Raw genomic sequence first — 18,393 nt, forward strand, 5'->3', positions numbered from 1 at the left:
AAACATTTATTTGTCTTGCATGTAACCCATCCTCAAGTCACCCCCAAGTCCTCTCTTTAACTATTCTTTAGAGATCATTACTTCTCTCATTCATGTTTCCCAAACACCTACACTGTGCTGGGTCTTAACACTGGAGATACAGTCTGACCCTCAAAAACACCTTGTTACTGATCATCGCTTTATCGTGTGAGTTTCCTTCCTCTGAATGTGTCCACCTCCTAAGATCGGTGTCTATACTTCTGTCAATAGAGCCATGTGATGTTTGGCACATGTTCTATTCACAGACAAATGAAAGCTTTGTGTAGTTTTCACATAAGCCTGACGTCATTGCTGTTGATTTTAGTTTACTCTTTGGATTTTGGATTTTCTCCTATTTACCCTTTATCACACAATCAACACTAGAGCAGCCATTAAGAGGAAGGTCAAAAACACCCACAATCTCACTGCCCTCCCACAGCAAGTGCTTCCCTTTTTTATTTTCATCCAGTCCCTGTCCGTATAAGACCTACTTTACACAGTTGCAATAAATATGGGGAAACAATTTTGCGTTCTGCTTTTCCACTGAAAATAATATCGTAAACATCTTTCTATATTACTAAATAATGCTATTATAATTTTAAATGGCTCATAAATCCATTAGGTAGATAGACCATAATTTTCATAGGCATCCCCCATTGTCGGACATTTTTACAGTTTCCAATTTTTCATCATTATAAATAACGCTGAAATCAACACTTTCACACATAGAACTTTCTTCTTCTTGAATTACTTCCGTAGGATATATTCCCAGGAGAGGAGTTACTGGGTCAAACGACATGAGCATTTTATGACTCTTGATACATGTTGTCAAATTGGATTCCCAAAGGACTCATTTACATCACCACCAGCAACTGTGAGTGTGCCTTTTCTCTGTATCTGCTCCAGCACTATCTTTCCGCCTAAGGGTCTTCAAGCTAATTGACTAGGGATAAAGTGTCATTTCATTGTTTTAATTGACACTCCGTTGATTACCAGCAAGACTGAACAGCTCTCCTGACTATTTACTTGCTGACTCTATTTCCTCTGGTGTGAACTCCCGATATCTTTCTTACCACCCTGGCTGGGCTCGTTATATAATATAAAGAATCAACCTTTCCTACCCTATCTGGCATAATATTATTCAACACTCTCCATTGTAGGTGGGTTTTGTTATGTAGAACTTTCACATTTGAATATAGCCAGATCAGCACATTGTTTCCTTTTGCTAGATCCTTAAAGTACAAAGCTTGGCACTGTGCTCCATTATAGTGAAATATTTATTTTGATCCAACAATCCCGGCTGCATGAAAGTATTTTATTCTTTTTTGCCAGCTGACGTCAAACTGCCTGGGCTCAAACCCACATTCTACCTCTTACTAGCTGTGTGGCCTCAAGCAAGTTACTTAACTTCTCTGTGCTTCTTCAGTAAAATGGGGATAATGGTTGCACTTACTTCATAGGATTGCTGTGAGGCTTAAATGTTGACACGTAAGCCACTTGGAAGAGTCCCTAGCACCTGGCAGGAGATGAAGCAATGTTATTCATCGTTACAATCATCAGTGTCCAATGTATTTGCTCTTCCTCCCTGCTCGGAATCCTCTGCAAAATTTCCAGCTGTCATCCCTAAGGCTTCATCTCCATCACTTAACACTGGAGATCCCAGTCCCTGGAGCATGTGTTCATCAGGACTCTTGAGGTGAGCTTTTTCAATCAGTTACAATCACATCATGAATGTCTACAGACAGGAATACCATACATATTTTGTTTAAGCCATTGGCAAAGACAAGCTGTTCCACGTGTAGGGCATTTCTTCTATTTCAGCAGCTCAGATACCCATCCATAAGGAACGTGGGCAGTGTGGCGTGAGCCCCGGGCTAGGTGTCCCCTTGTCCTGGCACCCTCCACAGTGCTAAAGAAGGTCCAGGCACATTCTGTGCTGGGCAATGGTCCCCATCTGCCATGGCTCCCTTGGCTCTAATCTGTCCCCTGTCCTTCTCACCATCCCTGAAGTACAAATCTCACAGTGTCACTTCCCTGCCTAGCACCCCTTGGTGATGGCCTCTCTCTGCAAATAAAGCCCAAACTCCTTCTTGTGGCCTCCCAGGCCCTGCTGGAGCTGGCCTCCAACCTTCGTCCAGCTCAGTTCCTGCTACGCCAGCTTCTCATATTCTACACTTCTGCCAGGCAAGATTTCTTACAGGTGCTCACTACACTTTCTTTCTTCTGACCTTTGATTTCATTCATTCATTCATTCACCAAATATTTATTGAGTGCCTAACACCTCAGGACCTGTTCTGGGAGCTGAGGACTCTGCAGAGAACAATAACCACGCAAAACAAAGAGGAAGACCCTCCCCCCTCCCCAAACTCATAATCTAATAGGGGAGATAGACAATAAACAAACAAATAATCGTTATCATGTGTCAAGGGGTGACAGGGAGAAGGGGTGGTGGGGGTGCTGTGTTACATAGTATGGTCAGGAAAGGCCTCTCTGATGAGGGGACATCTGAGCAGAGGCCTGAAGCAAAGACAAGGCAGAAAGCTACGGGGCCTCCAGGGCACAGCGACAAAGGGAACAGAGTGTATGGAGGCCCTGAGGCTGAAATGCTTGGCTTGCCCATTTCTCTGCCCTCTTCCACTCCACAGAACCACTCCCGGTAATGGAATTCATTACCAAACACAATCTGCATTATTCCTAAAATATGGCTGGATAAAGGTCTTAAGGAAAGAGCAGGAAATGAAGAACTGGAAAGGGCAGGTTGAAAAGTAGGGAAGCAAAGCCATCACCTATGAGACAGGGTCACTGGCAGCAAGTGTCCTCATCAAGGTCAAGACTAGGAACTGCAGGCTTGGAAACACCCCAGCACCCTGACTCCACAGCGCCTCCTATGTGTGGGTTTGGAGGACCAACTGGGAGTTATTTTGAGAGGCAGCACAGAGTGGAGAGGTGTGCATGCCCCTTAGGTGCTGTATAAACTCAGGCGAGGTAACTAACCTCTCTGGGCCTGAACTTCCTTATCCGTGAAATGGGGATCTTAGCAAGGCCTTGCTCTTGAGGTGGTGATGTCCGGGGTTTGCGAAGCTCCCATTGCATTGCTGGGCCCGTCACAGGTGCTCAACACATGCTGGTTCCTTTGTTTTCTTCATCTCAGAGGCCCTGGGTGTGCGCGGATCCTGTGGCTCATGTGAGGATAGACTGTGAAACAGCTTTCATGCAATGGGACCGGAAGGACAGGGATGCAATCTGTCCACCCCCAAACGGCCAAATCAGCATCTCCCACCTAACCTGCTAGGTGTTTTCCCTCCTGCTGTTAAAATGTAATATCAATGGGTGCAAACCCTCAATTATCCACACTATTAAAGGGAGGAGCTAGAAAGAATAATCCAGAACAGTAGCTTCTCACCTCCAAATTATCAAACAATGGGAAGAGAGGAGATTGGAATATTCAATCTGATACTTCTGTGTGGAGGTGTTATCCTCGAGGTTGGGGGGGGAAGGTCCCCCCAAGGAAGAGGAAGTAGGAAGGCATGTGTCCTCTCAAACGCCAGGGCAGGGGCCAGTGGAAGAAGTTCTGATGGGCTCACCTGACCCAGACCCATGGGAGGGAGGCAGATGTGAACATCCACCTACAGTCTCTGCCAGAACAGTGGTTAAAGGCGGGCCCTCCCACCTCCCATCCAAACAGAGGAAACCACATTCCCGTCCCCACCAGTGCCTCAGGGGCCATTATGGGAGGGGCTGGCAGCGGGCTGGAAATGGCCCCGGGTGATCCATGTTTGGGTTTAATGGGCTCGCCCGCCTTGGGCACAGATATGGCAGGAAGGGTCAAGGCTGGGGCATCCTGCAGCCTCCCGCGAAAAGGGCGTTTATCAACTGAAGACCTGTGTTAATAGGTGTTAAATAGAGTTCAATGCAGAAAATTGAGAAGTAATGAGACTCGGAGCCAAGAGAATAAATTAAGAGGTGATCACATGGCTGAGGGAGCCACCACCTGAATGTTGAGAAGGAAGAGCTTGGACCATCAGAGAGCCCTGGGTCGGGGAAGAGGTCAAAAGGACGAGCCACTGCACAGGAGGCTGAGGCGTGGTCAAAAGCAATTAAGGAATTACCATATTTCATCGGTTCTAGGGCACGCATTTTTCCATTTTTTAGTATCTTTGAAATTGAGATGTGTTTTGTAATCAATAGCATGTCATACTTCAATTGGCAACATGTTTTTCTTTCTCTGTGGTACATCAAATCGAGCTATATCTTCTAACAGAGGGTATCTCAGATTCAGCGGAATACGGTCCCAGATACCTTGAGCGAGTCTCTTTCCTTGTTGGGGTCTTTTACATGGGCGAGATGAGCACCTGTTGTCAACTCCATCTTATTTAATCATTGTTTATTGAGCATCCACCACATGTCGGACCCTGGGCTAGACACAGCTGTCAATGGTGATCACAACAGTCCCCATGTCTGCTTTCTGAGTGCATTAGGAATGCCCAACAGGCGTTGTTTGTGCCCGGTGAGAATCGCATGGAGGAGGGATTATCAGGGTCTTCCTATGACAGGGGCGGTCACCCCCCCCCCCCACCACCGGTTACTAGCCGGCTGGGCTAGGAGCCGATTCTCCCTCCCAGACCTGAGCCTACAGCCTCAGTGCTCCCCATTGCTCCCCTGCGTGTCCCAGCCATCCGGAAGCACACATGGGCGTGGAGAAGGTGAAGGAGGAACAGGAAAGGTACGAGCGATGCGTGGGATGGGGGGAGATGGGCCCAGGGCTGGGAGGCAATGTCTGCACCACCGGCAGCCTGTGGGTTTGGGTTAAGCAGAGACTGGGAGGAGAACAAAAAAAGGAACAAAGTGGTGGTGCAGGGGGGAAGTGGGTGGAGGAGTCTGAGGAATGTAGGGGAGACAGAGACTGGAAAGAGTCCAGTGGGGTCAGAGGAGGAAGGGGATGGAGGTAAGTTTGATGTCCAGGGCTTTCATGACTGGAGAGGGTTTGCTCTCCATCCTGGAAGCAATCGGAAGGTTTAAGTGAGAGCTCCCCTGAGATCCTTGCACCCCAGCATCTAACGATTTTCTGAATCTTTTGTTGGAACAAGAGTGACTACAGACTCTTAAGAGGAAGGCTCTAGGGCAAGGCCCCCTTGTGCAGTCGTTCAGGCTGAGTACAAAAAGTGAGTGCAGGGGTTCTTGGGTGGCTCAGTCAGTTAAGCGTCCGACTTCGGCTCAGGTCATGATCTCACAGTTCATGGGTTCAGGCCCCATGTCAGGTTCTGCGCTGACAGCTCAGAGCCTGGAGACTTATTCAGATTCTGTGTCTCCCTCTCTCTCTCTCTGCCCCCTCCCCCTCTTGTGCTCTCTCTTTCTCTCTCTCTCTCTCTCTCTCTTTAAAAAAAAAAAAAACAGTGAGTGCAAAAGGGTGCCCAGACAGAGGGGTGATGAGAACCCAAATCCAGCCTCTCCTCTATCCACTAAGCCATATGCTCACAGGGCGGTGTGCCCTCAGGGTGGACACTTGTGCTAATTTGCACAGAAGCCCTATATGGACTAGCAGGGATCCAGATTAGCAGAGACAAGCATTAGCTACCAGGGCAATGTCCCTGTTGTGTGCCATGCCTGGGACTCAGGTATCATGGTGACAGAAGCAACAAAAAATAGGCGGCCTTCCTTGCTCTTAAAGACCCACAAGGCTTGGGGCGCCTGGGTGGCGCAGTCGGTTAAGCGTCCGACTTCAGCCAGGTCACGATCTCGCGGTCCGTGAGTTCGAGCCCCGCGTCAGGCTCTGGGCTGATGGCTCAGAGCCTGGAGCCTGTTTCCGATTCTGTGTCTCCCTTTCTCTCTGCCCCTCCCCCGTTCATGCTCTGTCTCTCTCTGTCCCAAAAATAAATAAATGTTGAAAAAAAAATTAAAAAAAAAAAAAAAAAAGACCCACAAGGCTGGACCAAAGTCTTTGTTGGGAAATAATTTTTTCACGCCCACAAAACACACCAGGCCCTATTATAAGAGCTTCCTTTCACTGAGTGCCAACTGTGTGCCAAATGTTATGCTAGGTGCTTTCCAGACCTTTTCACTAATGCTCACGCTCCTCTTGAAAGGAAGAGTGGGTTATCCCATTTTCCATAGGAGGGAGCTGAGAGGTTCGGTGCCTTGCCCGAAGTCACACAGTGGGGACAAGGCAATGATCTCCAGAGACCCTACCAGGCAGGAGAGCAATTTTCTCCATGCAGTAGAGGAGTTGGTATTTATTGAATAGAGACTCTGTGCCAGGCATTTTATATACATTAACTCTTTTAGTCCTCATTACAATCCCTTGAGGGGGGCATTACGGATTCTCTTTGGCAAAAAATCAGCTCAGGGAGGTTGGGAGACTTGCCTAAGTTCTCATAGGTAACCAGCATTTGAACCCACCACTTTCTGACCCCTGTTCCTTTGCCCTTCCCCCTTCCAAGAGTCTTAGGTCCCAGAGCTCTTTAAAGGTGGGGGCTCCTTATGCACGCATATTCCTCGAAGCCTACCTTGAGACCTGGCATAGAGCATCTGTGGCAAATATTTGTTGAATGAATGATGAATGAATGAATGAATGAATGAATGAAGGCAGAGAACTAAAGTGGATGTCCACCTTACCTGCAGGTAGTCTGGCCACCTGAAAAGGCTCCTTCCCCTTCATCACCGTGTCTTCTAACACACTGACGTGAGGAGGGTCAGGGCACTAGAGTTTGGTATGATATCATCGTCAAATTATGTTAATGCTCTTCCCCAAAGGGGGGAAATATCACTGTGCATGATGAACTGTTTGTGGAATTATTGAGGACGTGATATGAAATTCATCCTGATTCCCCACTTATTGAGACGTGCTGCCCAATTTGTCTCAAATGTCACATCTCTATGTATTAATTTGCTACTCCACAGTACTGATTAAAAGGAATGTTCTCCAACTCCCAAGGCAGAGCCATCAGAAATGGAGCAGGTTCACTCAGGAAGCACCATCCCTCCTGGGCAGAGGAAATGGACATTCATTGCCTCCCGCCCTAGAGGAGGCCTCACCAGGCCTGCTGTTCTGGCCCAGAGCAGGCTGAATGGTGCAAATTGCATATATACACACACACACACACACACACACACACACACACAAACATAGTTGAATAGCTTCCATTAGCCCAATTTTGAAATGTCTGCATAATGTCCCAGAATTGGGAAACCCTTTCAAAATGAGGAAATTGTCCGAGAGGTAGAGACTGGGAGATGGGGAATCAGCAGGCCTAATTATAGTAAGGAATAAAATCAGGAGGGCCCATTTCTGGACCCCAGTTTCCCTGTGTGCACAGTGTCATGTTCACCTTCAACCCTGCTCCACCTCCAAAAGCCACGAAAGCACGCCCTGGCCCGACGTTCGCTGCAAACCCGCCTCTCCTCGTCTAGCACCCAAGGGAGCTCCATCTTTGTTCTTCTGTCCCCTACAGACGTGTCTATCTGACCCCCAGGGGTGACACTGCTGACCTTCCACTGGTAGCAAAAGCACACGAAGGTGTTCTTTCAGAAGTGACACTGTATTGAGTGCGTCCTCCTCCTCCCCTGTTCTGGTGCCCTTTGGGAGTACAGGTGGATGGGGACAGAGGGGGGAAACCGTGGTTGTGAAGGTGAGGCTCGGTTGAAAAATCAGCAACTGCATACAGTAGGCACTCAGTAAATATTAGCTCAGTGAATGAAAGAATCTCTACCATCAACTTTATGGGTGATGTCAGCCCCTCTGGGATCATTCTTTCAGGTGGACTAGTGGTTCGTGGGTGGGCTTCAGAGCATGTGAATTAGATGAAAGGAAATACAGGGAAGTGGTGTGTGTGTATGTATGTGCGCATGTGTGTGTGCACACATGTGCATGTGTGAGCATGCATGTGTACACGTGTGTGTGCACGTGTGTCTGCAAAGACAGTCACAGCTTTCAAGTTCATGACCTCAATCCCCAATGTATAGAGCCTGCTGGACGTGTTATGAGCATATTTAGTTCTAGAGCCAACCCTCTCTGATGGAAAGAGCAGAGGTCATGAAAAGGCTAAGCTCCTGGCCTTGACCTGGACAGTTCTGGTCCGCCTGGTGGCAGGACCTGAGGCCTCATCCCTGTCCAGTGGGTGCCCTCACAGGCAGTCCTGGTGCTCATGGTGATGGACAACTCTGCCCCTTTCCCAGAGAGGCCACGGTCTGTTTGTAGACTAGACACAGCATGAGGGTTTTAGGCAAACTCAGGAGCCAGGGGACTGAGGCAGAGCTGGGGCTGTGACCTCTGGTGATGACATTATCTTTTCTTCCATCTCCTGAAATAGTCCCAGGCAAGTGAGGTTAGCATGAGGGTGACTTCGTTAATCCACTGATATTTATCGAGCAGGGATAATTTGCCAGGCCCTGTCCTGAACACATCATGGGACTTGTGCATTCTCTTCCTTAGTCTTCACAGCTCTGTGAAGCATATTCTTATCCTGATTTTACAGATGTGGAGGTCAGAGCTCAGAGAAATGAAATTACTTGGCCAAGGTCTCACAGCAAGTGAATGGCAGAGATGGGATTTGATTCCAGATATGGGTGAATCCAGAATCTGAGGTCTCAATCATTGTACTATGCCACCTTTCCCCTTAATGGTTACCAGGGAATTTGCAAAAATAAGGGTCCTTCATCCTTCTAGAATCTGTGGAGAGGCCTGATTTTTTAGGAAGCCTCCTATGTTTTGATAGTGAAATCCCACGATGACAGATTTAGCTAAGCAGAAATAAATACCAGTTTTCAGATCTCGATGATTAAATAGATCTGATCGACTAAGACTTAGCACTCAGGGATGGGCTTTCCTTCGCCAAAGTGTCAGACGGACTGCTCGAGATTAATGGTCCTAAAACGCAAAGGTGCAACCAAGATCAGGCATTTAAAATCTGCAGAGACTCATCTAATTGACATTTCTGATCGGCTTATAATAACTCCTGTTTACCTGCTGAGGAGTCTGGAATAGACAGAAACATCTCCACACAGTCTTTGAGAGTTGTGTGTGGAGAAGGCGAGAAGTCTGGCAGCTAGGCTGGGAGAAATAATACCTGAAGACAAGGCCGAAATATCAGGGAGAGAATCACCGGGGGCAAACTGAGAAGTGACGGCTTCCACATACTCGAAGCGGGAGAATGAAGGACAGACAGGCAGAGCACCGGTGGGGCAGGGACGGAAACCGTCGCAGAAACTAAGACAAACACAACTGAATTCCAGCGGGATTTGAGAGTGCAATGTAAAAATAAAACTCTAAAAGAATAAGATGAACATTTGTATGAATATTTATCTGATTGTGGCATAGAAGAGGCCTTTCTAAGCATGACACCAAAGGTAGATCATAAAAGTAAAAATTTTTTAATTTAAAACCGGTGGCATAAAAACTAAAGCTCCTGTACATCAAAAGGAAACACATAACTTTAATATCTTTAATATGCAAAAACCACTTACAAAAAAGATAAGAAAAAATACTAGCGCCTCAACAGAAAAATGGGCAGAGGCGGGACAGGCAATTTACAAAATGCTCTACAAAAGGCCAGTAAGTGATGACAGGGGCTCAACCTTCCCTATCATCAAAGAGATGCAAATTATAACAACAAATGAGATTTCATTTTTCACCCATTTTAACCAATGAAACTGACTTAAAACTCACCAATGTGCAACGTAGGGGGCAGAGGGATAGACCCACGTGTGCTGTTGGTGGAGGTGTATATCAGTATAACCTCTCTAAGAACACTGAAATTATGTATTAAAATGTAAAATCTACCCACTCTTTGACCCAGCAATTGCACTTCCAAGAATTTATTCTAAGAAGATAATTAGATGAGGGTTTAAGTTGTATGTACAAGAATGTTCTTCACCTAAGTGTCCACAGAAGGCTACTGGTTAAATAATTGTGATACATGCAAACCACAATGGCTCCCTCGCTGATACTCATTAAGAAGGACAAACAAAGCAGGGCTACTTTTATTAACATAGAAAAACTCTGTCCTCGTTAACCAGATTACAGAACTGAGCACATAGCATAATTCCCGATATGTATGGATCTGCATTTATGTGCAGGTGCCCATGTGCATGTGTAGAGAGCTGTTTAAATGTACACTCACTGGAATGGCAGAGGTGAGGCTGGACCCTCTGCAGTGGATGGGCAGAGCAGGATGGGGTGGGGGCAGATCTGGAGGTCAGGAGGAAGGGGAAGTGAATGGGGTGAGGACTCCTGGGGACTCTGTGCCGAGAAAGGGTTACTAGAGCCAGCAAATGAATATACAGGACACTCTGTTAAATGTGCCTTTCAGATGAACAATGGGTAAATTTTTAGTATAAGTATATCCCGTGGAATATTTGGGATATACTTACACTTTAAAATATTCAAGTTTTTAAATCTGAATAATTTAAAATTCAAATTAACTGGGCATCCTGTAGTTTATCTGGCAGCCCTAGCTTAGAGGCTCTGGACATATCTCTTGTGGCCTCCCCCGGGAAGACCCTGACACCAGCCTGGAGGCGCACTGGAGCTGAGGCAGGCTTCCCATGTCCTTCCCTGCCTCTGACTTAGCTCCAGTTTACCTGCCCATGAAATGGAGTCACCAATCTCTGCCCTACTCCAGGAGTTTGGCAGGGAGTGCGGCACAGAAGGGTATAGTCTTTAGTGCCAGAGAAGCCGCGTAAAAACTTCTGGCCATCAGGTAGCCTTAAGCTGAACACAAAACTCTCAAGTCGCGCGCGGCTCATACATCTGTAAGATAGAGATAGCGATGTCGGTCCGCAGGGCCACCGCGGGGATTAAGTGAGATAATGTATGTAAAGTGCCTGGCATACACTCAGCACTCAATACAAGTTGATCCCCTTCCCTCTGGTCCATGGCCACAGCCCACACTCTCGTCCCCGGGGATTACAAATCAAGCATCTCCTGTCATCCCAGGGGTTAGACGATTGGCCTTTTTGATCTTTCCCTTGAAGCGGCAGCTGCTGTGGGCTGACACTCTTCACCTGACTTCACCTTTCTCCAAAGACCCCCACAGCGGTTCGATTCCTTATCTGTATGTTTCACTCTCCCGATGCGGTGGAGGAGGCAAACTCGCTTTGATAGCAGACTTTCGGGGACATCAGCCAAAGGGAGCTGCCGAGAGCAGGGCCCCGATGTTTGATGTTTTCTTTTAAACGGATGCAGCACTGTCCTGACTAGAGAATGTAAGGGGGCCGTCCTGGCTGGGGGCAGTCCGGGCTGGTAGGGGGGGCCTCCTCTGCTGGAGCCTGTCTGTCTGTCTACCACTGTCCGGCACAAATGACTGAGGCAGACTCCGTGATGGAGGGAGGGGCTGACCTCTCTCCCAGAGAGCCAGATCTTCACAGTCTTTCTGACTACTGGACCTCCCCAGCCCCCTCCAGTGAGGCCCGGGGAGTTCCAAAAATTCTGCCCAAGGTCAGTGAGTCAGTTATAGGCCTAAGAAGCTAGTGTTTATCAGTCAACCCCCAAATGTGGGATTATCTGGTATCTTGTTGATAAACCCAGTGACAGGCCCAGGCCACCGTGGTGAATGCATGCAGCACGTGGTTTATTCCCAGCAGAGGCTGCCCCTCCAGGCTCCTCCCACCCTCTCCACTTTCCGCCCCCCCCCCACCCCAACTTTAGGTGTTCCACAAGTCGGTGCAGTTCACACTCTTCCAAATGCACCCCCGTGGTCCAGTCCCTAGGCCAGATCAGTGAGGTTTGGTGAGAGCCCCAGCCTTGGCCTCTCTGTGGGTGGCTCCCTTGTTAGCACACGCATCTATGAGCCACTCTGCCAGGCAGCACAAAGACAGCAGCCACACAGACTGGAGTCAGCAGAAACCCTGCATGGGTGACCGCATGGGGGCTCACTCAGCCACAGCCACCTGTTTGCACTGGTTCAGGGTTTGCCTGGGCCTCGCCTGCAAGGTTTTGTCTTCTTACCACCAATGTCACTGTTATGTGGCTGAGCTAGGGCAGGCCCTTCCTCTGGCCCACTGGTCCTGCAGCATTCTCATGTCTGCACTGCCTCCTCTGTGCCAGGCAGGTAGAAGGAGGGACCCACCAGCCTCTACTCTTTTTCACTATTGTATGGCCTCTTTTGAATCACAGACTCTTGGTGAATGTGATGGAAGCTTTAGTTCAGCTCCTTCCGGTAGAATTTCCGGCAATGACAGAAGTGTTCTCTACCTGTGTTGTCCACTGTGGTGGCCACCATGTGGCTATTGAACACTTGATATGAAGCTAGTGTGAGTGAGAAAATGAACTGTAAATTTTATTTAAGTTTGACTAATTTAAATGTAAATATTCCCCTGTGGCAAATGGCTACTACGCTGGATAGCGCAGCCCCAGACCGAGGGTCAACAAACGTTTTCTGTAAAGGGCCAGGGACTAAATATTTTAGATTTTGTAGGCCACATGATCTCTGCACCAGTAGCTTGACTCTTAAGTTGTAGTACCTGCCAGGAGTCATATGTAGTACATCAACAAATGGGCTTAGCTGCATTCTAATAAAACTTTATTTACGAAAACAAGCCATAGGCTGGATTTAGCCAGGGGACCGTAGTTTGTTGATCTCTGTCCTAGACCTTTTCTTAAAAAAATACACATATCCATTACATTCAGAATTTTGGCCCTAATTTCTAGGGGTAGACCCTTCATGTCCAGGCTATATACAACTTCTGATTTAAAAGGCCTCAGCAAATATAACCTCAGATCTGCTCTATGTGGTGGAAAAGTGCTTGGCATTGTTCTGCAGAGGGGACAATGTGGTTAGGAATCAATAGGACACTTTTTCCCTAAAGCCTTACAAAAATCCAGGCCTCAGCTAAATATCTACAATGACTGCTGAGTGAGGACATCGTGAGGGCCCAGCCAGGTCCCCCTGGGTCAGTCCTTCCCAGCATCTCTGCAGGCATCAACTCTGGTGTCATTGACTCATTCCACCACCGTCCCCAAACACAGCCAGTCTCCCCAAGGCTAGTATGTCATAGAAGGAACTCATGGCCAGAGATACTGTAAGGAGTTTCTGAAGAGGCCTCTTCTGAAGAGGCTGTAACTCAGACTTTGAGAGAATTCCTTTGGGTTCAGGGACAAAGATTCAGGGCGAAGATGTAGCTAGAATGACCAAGATTACAGGCTTGATATTGGGAGAAACTGATCGTTGTTTTTTGTTTTTGCTTTTGTTTTTGTTTTGTTTTTCTAAAGAAACTGGATTATCTCAAGAGTCCTTTAGAGATACTTAAGTCTTTGTCAGGAGCCCTCAGCTAAAGGAGACTGTGGTTGTGTCAGGAGCCCTCAGTTAAAGTGATCTGGGATTATGTCAGAAGTCCTCAGTTAAAGGCATGCAGAACTTTCTACAGAGCCTCTCAGGAACCTTTGGTTAAGACTAATTGAGACCTTTCTCAGGAGTCCTCAAATGCTGAGGTTGAAGCATCAGACTCTGTCCCCTCACACCCCTACTACCAGGGGTGGGCTTTGCCAAGGAGGTAGGACTTGTCTTTTTTCCATGGTGTATTTCTAGCCAGGACAAAGGTGATATCTATTTCCATATTGCTATAGCTTCATTCAAGAAAGCATCACCTATTCTTTAAGTTCTTGGAGGTAAGGGAAAGAAAGTTTTTGAATAACTGGCATGCTTTACTAGGGTGTTATGTCATTACTGCTATTAATTATCATTAGCAGTCTTAAAATATGCCTATTAATGATCTCAACACAAAATAGCAGTGTGGTCTTAGCCAAGAGCAGCATAATTACCTATTAATGAGATGTAAATTTCCTAGGGAAATGACAGAGATCTAGAAGTTCCACCTTCTGAACTAATATAATAAAGTTAATAATAATAATAGTGTATAATCTGAAGATATTAGTGTTAATTTGAATGCCAACACCATATTTAAACAAGCCGAGAGAAGTGGAAATTATTTGCATAACTCAAACCAAGAAACCCTAATCTGTGCTATTAAGGAAAAATTGATTGTTCTTTTCTGAATGATATAAAACTGACTCTTTGCAGTCCCTATATGGAGCAGAATTTTTTTCTGCTACTTATTTTTTTAATTTCTTTTCCTTAGGTTTTCTCTCTCTCTTACTTCTAAAACCAAGCAGAGGCAACTTGGACAATTAAGTCCAATAGAAAACAGAATTAAAAAAAGAAAAACACAACAAAATGCATTTAGGGGACAGAGAAATAGATGCTACCAGGCCCTCAAGATGAATTACCACACCTGAGCTCTGATTTCAATTTTCAGTTTCCTGGGAACATGGCACAGACAATTTAGGTAACCGAGTTACTGGATAGTAGGCAGCCTTGTGGAAGGCGGGAGCTCTGAATCTGAAGCATCCCTTGCCCGCAGCTGAGAGCAGCCTGGCCCCGCCTACGGCTATTCCGACCTGACGCATCAGGTCCCCATGGTGGGGGCCATGAGGCACCTACCTTCGTAGCTGGCATGGAAGCCCTGAGCGCTGACCGCGTAGTCACTGATGAGGCGCAGAGAGAGGGTGGTGGCCACACTGACGATGGTGGCTGGCAGCTGAAAGCCTGTGAGCCTGGAAGACAAAGAGGCGCGATTTAGGGAGAATGACCCCCTTGGGAAGTGAGCGTCCGTTATGCATTTATTGAGTGCTTGCTGGATGCACAATGCTGATTTAGGCACAGGGAGGGATATGAAAGAAGCCTAACATTGGGCATAAGCGAGGAGTCCAAAGACAAAGAGGTGATGGAGCAGAGGTGACGGCAACCAGCAGTCTCCTGACACAGACACGTGGGAGGCCACTTTCCGGAAGCCACGGGCCATCCTGCAACCTGGAGGACCTGACTCAGGTAGGTCTCTTACTCCTTTCTTCTCTTTGGGTGTCTTCTCCTGTCCCTTCCCTTTCTGGCTCTGGGCAGACTTCACCACAAAGTTACAACTAGTAATTGTCAACAGACAACATTTATTGCATACTGAGGAAAATATACTCAACTATAATTAGCAGAAGGTGGATGCTTCTCATCACAGACTTTATTCTTTAAAAGGAATAAGTCTACCGCTTTTATAGCAATAAGTGCTTATTATTTTTAAAGGATGAAAGCAAAAAGTAAAAAACCCAACGCAATCTAGAAATAACCATTCTTGACAGTTGATGTACAAATAGATGGAGGGATCAATAGATGGGACCATCATCAATGAAATAATTTCATACAAATGGGACTGTACTATACATGCTTTTAAAATTAAAATGCTTAAAAAAATTTTTTTTCCCATGAGTTCAGTGAAGAAAAAGAAACAGGTGAAATGGAAGGAATTGTTGAACCTGAGATAATATGTTTTCAGCACCAAAGAATCATTTGTAAAAGATTCTTCTAATGTTAAAAAAAAAAATAATGAAGCCTTCAGTGAACACTTGGGAACATATTTTAGGAGAGAAGGTGTCCACGGCTGGGAACCCACAGGTGACCTGAGTACACACACAGGAGGTAGTGAGATGGCCAGTCCCCTGTCTGCCTCTGTCCTTTATCTCCTATCTGAGGCTCACCCTTCCTTCCTGCACCCCTGACAGGGCTCTGGGAAGGAATTCAAGATTTACCTTTGCCTTGATTTTCAAATAGTTTGGGATACCTGTGGTGCTCCTGGATCCCACTCTATACCTCCCATTGTCATATAATATCTGGATGCCGACATGTCCCTTAGAATCATAAGCACTGGGTTCAGACAAGTTGAATCAGGTATATGTTAATGCCCACCATGAAAAGCTTTTTGCTAGATGAAGCCCTTGCCCTTCCCACCATCCTAATCTTATAGGATTCCTATTAATTCAAAAGAAACTCAAGGAACAGAGAAGGAAAGTGATCGAGCTATGATGACCAAATCAGTTTCAAGATCATGTTCTCTTCCAGTATAAAAGCTCCAAGCAAAAGATGCCTACATTACCCCATATTCTCTCCTCTCCCTGTCCCTGACTTTCTGTCTCCATTTCCCTGACTTTCCAACATGGGTCAGAAATTTATATGTAGGGGCACCTAGGTGTCCAGGTTGGTCCAGCATCCAACTTTCGCTCAGGTCATGATCTTGTGGTCCATGAGTTCAAGCCCTGCATTGGGCTCTGTGCTGACAGTTCGGAGCCTGGAGCCTGCTTCGAATTCTGTATCTGCCTCTCTCTCTCTGCCCCTCCCCCACTCACTCTCTGTCTCCCTCTCTCTCTTTCAGAATAATAAACATTAAAAAAAGAAATTTACATGTAAAATAGTGAAACCATACATATTAGAAAAAAACAACCTATTTTTTTTATCATCTTATGCTGGGGAAGGTCTTTCTAAGAGTGACATGTTTAGAGGATTCATTTGGGTCCTACCTTCTACCATCATTCTTCTAGGGAGCTGTCACTACGTGGGGTACCCTATGCACTCACTAGCCACAGAACCGGGCAAATGACCAATCATGGCATAGCCCTCATCTTCACGGACTGGTTCAAGGCATGGAGAAGAAGGAGGAAACAAAACCCAAGCAGGGTCATTCTGAGTCCTTCCGTGGGGTAGGATATACAGATTCCGAGTCTTTTAGTTTTCGATTGTAAACCATTAGAATGTAAGCTTGGGACTGTCAGCCATCTTTTTAACATTACCCAGAGCCTAGCTGCTTTCCAAAATGATATCCCACACAGATACAGACACAGCGGAAAGTAAAGGAAGAGAGACAGAACCCTGATGGTACATTGTTGAGATCCTTGATCTAGCCATGCAGAGACATCTACCTCTGCAGTACCTGGTTACACGAGCCAACATTCATCCTCTATTTGCTTGCTTCCTTCCTTCTATCCATCCATCCATCCTTCCTTTTTTTGTTGTTGTTCTCAAGCTAGTTTGATTTGGGTTCTACCTCTTGCAATCTATTGCTGACGGACACAGCATGAAGCCCCAGAAGCATTAAGGAAAAATATCGGTTGATTTAATTATGTGAAAATTAAAAACATGTAGCAAAGCAAAATAAACTAAATAAATAAAATAAAATAAAATAATAAAGAGAAAAATACAAACTGGAAAGAATTCATAATCTATAAATAACACTTACAAATCAACCTGAAAAAGATGAACAAGTATAAAGGAAAATGACAAAGGATTAAATAAACAAAAACAGAAAAATGATCCACATACTTAATACTAAAAATATGGAAACCAGGGGCAGCTGGGTGGCTCAGTTGGTTGGACCTCTGACTCTTGATTTCAGCTCAGGTCATGATCTTGCCATTTTGAGATTGAACCCCTCATAGGGCTCTGTGCTGGGCATGGAGACTGCTTAAAATTCTCTCTCTCCCTCTCCCTCAGCCCCTCCCCCACTCAGTCTCTCTCTCTCTCTCTCTCTCTCTCTCTCTCTCTCTCTCTCTCTCTCACACACACACACACACACACACACACAAAACAAATGAAAAACAATATGGAAACTAAATCCACAAGACTCATTTTTCACCTTTCAGATTGACGAATATCCAGAATTGGCAAAGGTTACAGAAAACAGATCCTGTGGCTATCAAAAGGATGATAAGGAAATACTGCAAATCATACACACACATTTGACAAATTCGATGAAATGGACCAGTTCCTTGAAAAGCGCCAACGACTGTAAGTTTCCCACTATGAAATAGATCATTTGAAAAGCCTTATCACTATTAAGGAAATTGAACTAGTAATTTAAAAAATCCCCAAAAAAGATACACACCAGCCCAGATGGTTTCACTAGAGAATTCTACCAAGCATATAAAGAAGAATTAACACCAATTCTACACAATCTTTTCCAAAAAATAGAGAAAAGAAGGAACACTTCCAAACTCATTTTATAAGATCAGTATCACCCTGATACCAAAACCAAGAGAGTACAAATCAAGAAACTAAAGACCAATATCCCACATGAATATAATCACAAAAACCCTTAAAAATTATTAGCAAACAGAATTCAGCAATATATAAAAATAATTATATACCATAACCAAGTGGATTTTATTCCAAGGATGTAAGGCTAGTTTAATATTTGAAAATCAGGGCCACCTGACTGCCTTAGTAGGTTAAGCATCCAACCTTGATTTCAGCTCAGGTCATGATCCCAGGGTCATGAGATCGAGCGCCGTGTAGGGCTCTACACGGACAGAGAGGAAACTGCTTGGGATTCTCTCTCTCTCTCTCTCTCTCCCTCTCTCTCTCTCTCTCTCTCTCTCTCTGCCCTTTCCCTGCTCTCTCTCTCTTTCTCTCTCTCCCTCTCTCAAAATAAATAAATAAACATTTAAAAATATATTTGTGGGTGCCTGGATGGCTCAGTTGGTTGGGTGTCCAACTTTGGCTCAGGTCATGATCTTGCGGTCCATGAGTTTGAGCCCGGCATTGGGTTCTGTGCTGACAGCTCAGAGCC

At 45.8% G+C, this 18,393-nt stretch overlaps 1 protein-coding gene across 6 annotated transcripts in view; it reads right to left on the reverse strand.

The window, feature by feature from the left end:
• CSMD2 (CUB and Sushi multiple domains 2) overlaps positions 1–18,393 on the reverse strand; it is a 602,474-nt gene that overhangs the window by 480,974 nt on the left and 103,107 nt on the right. For all 6 annotated transcript variants that reach the window (XM_045035511.1, XM_023258438.2, XM_023258437.2 and 3 more), the window contains exon 3: positions 14,451–14,563. In XM_045035511.1, coding sequence (XP_044891446.1) covers positions 14,451–14,563 — 113 coding nt within the window. The remainder of the gene's footprint in view (positions 1–14,450; positions 14,564–18,393) is intronic.

The sequence above is a fragment of the Felis catus genome, chromosome C1 (assembly GCF_018350175.1).
Source record: "Felis catus isolate Fca126 chromosome C1, F.catus_Fca126_mat1.0, whole genome shotgun sequence".
Classification (NCBI taxonomy): domain Eukaryota; kingdom Metazoa; phylum Chordata; class Mammalia; order Carnivora; family Felidae; genus Felis; species Felis catus.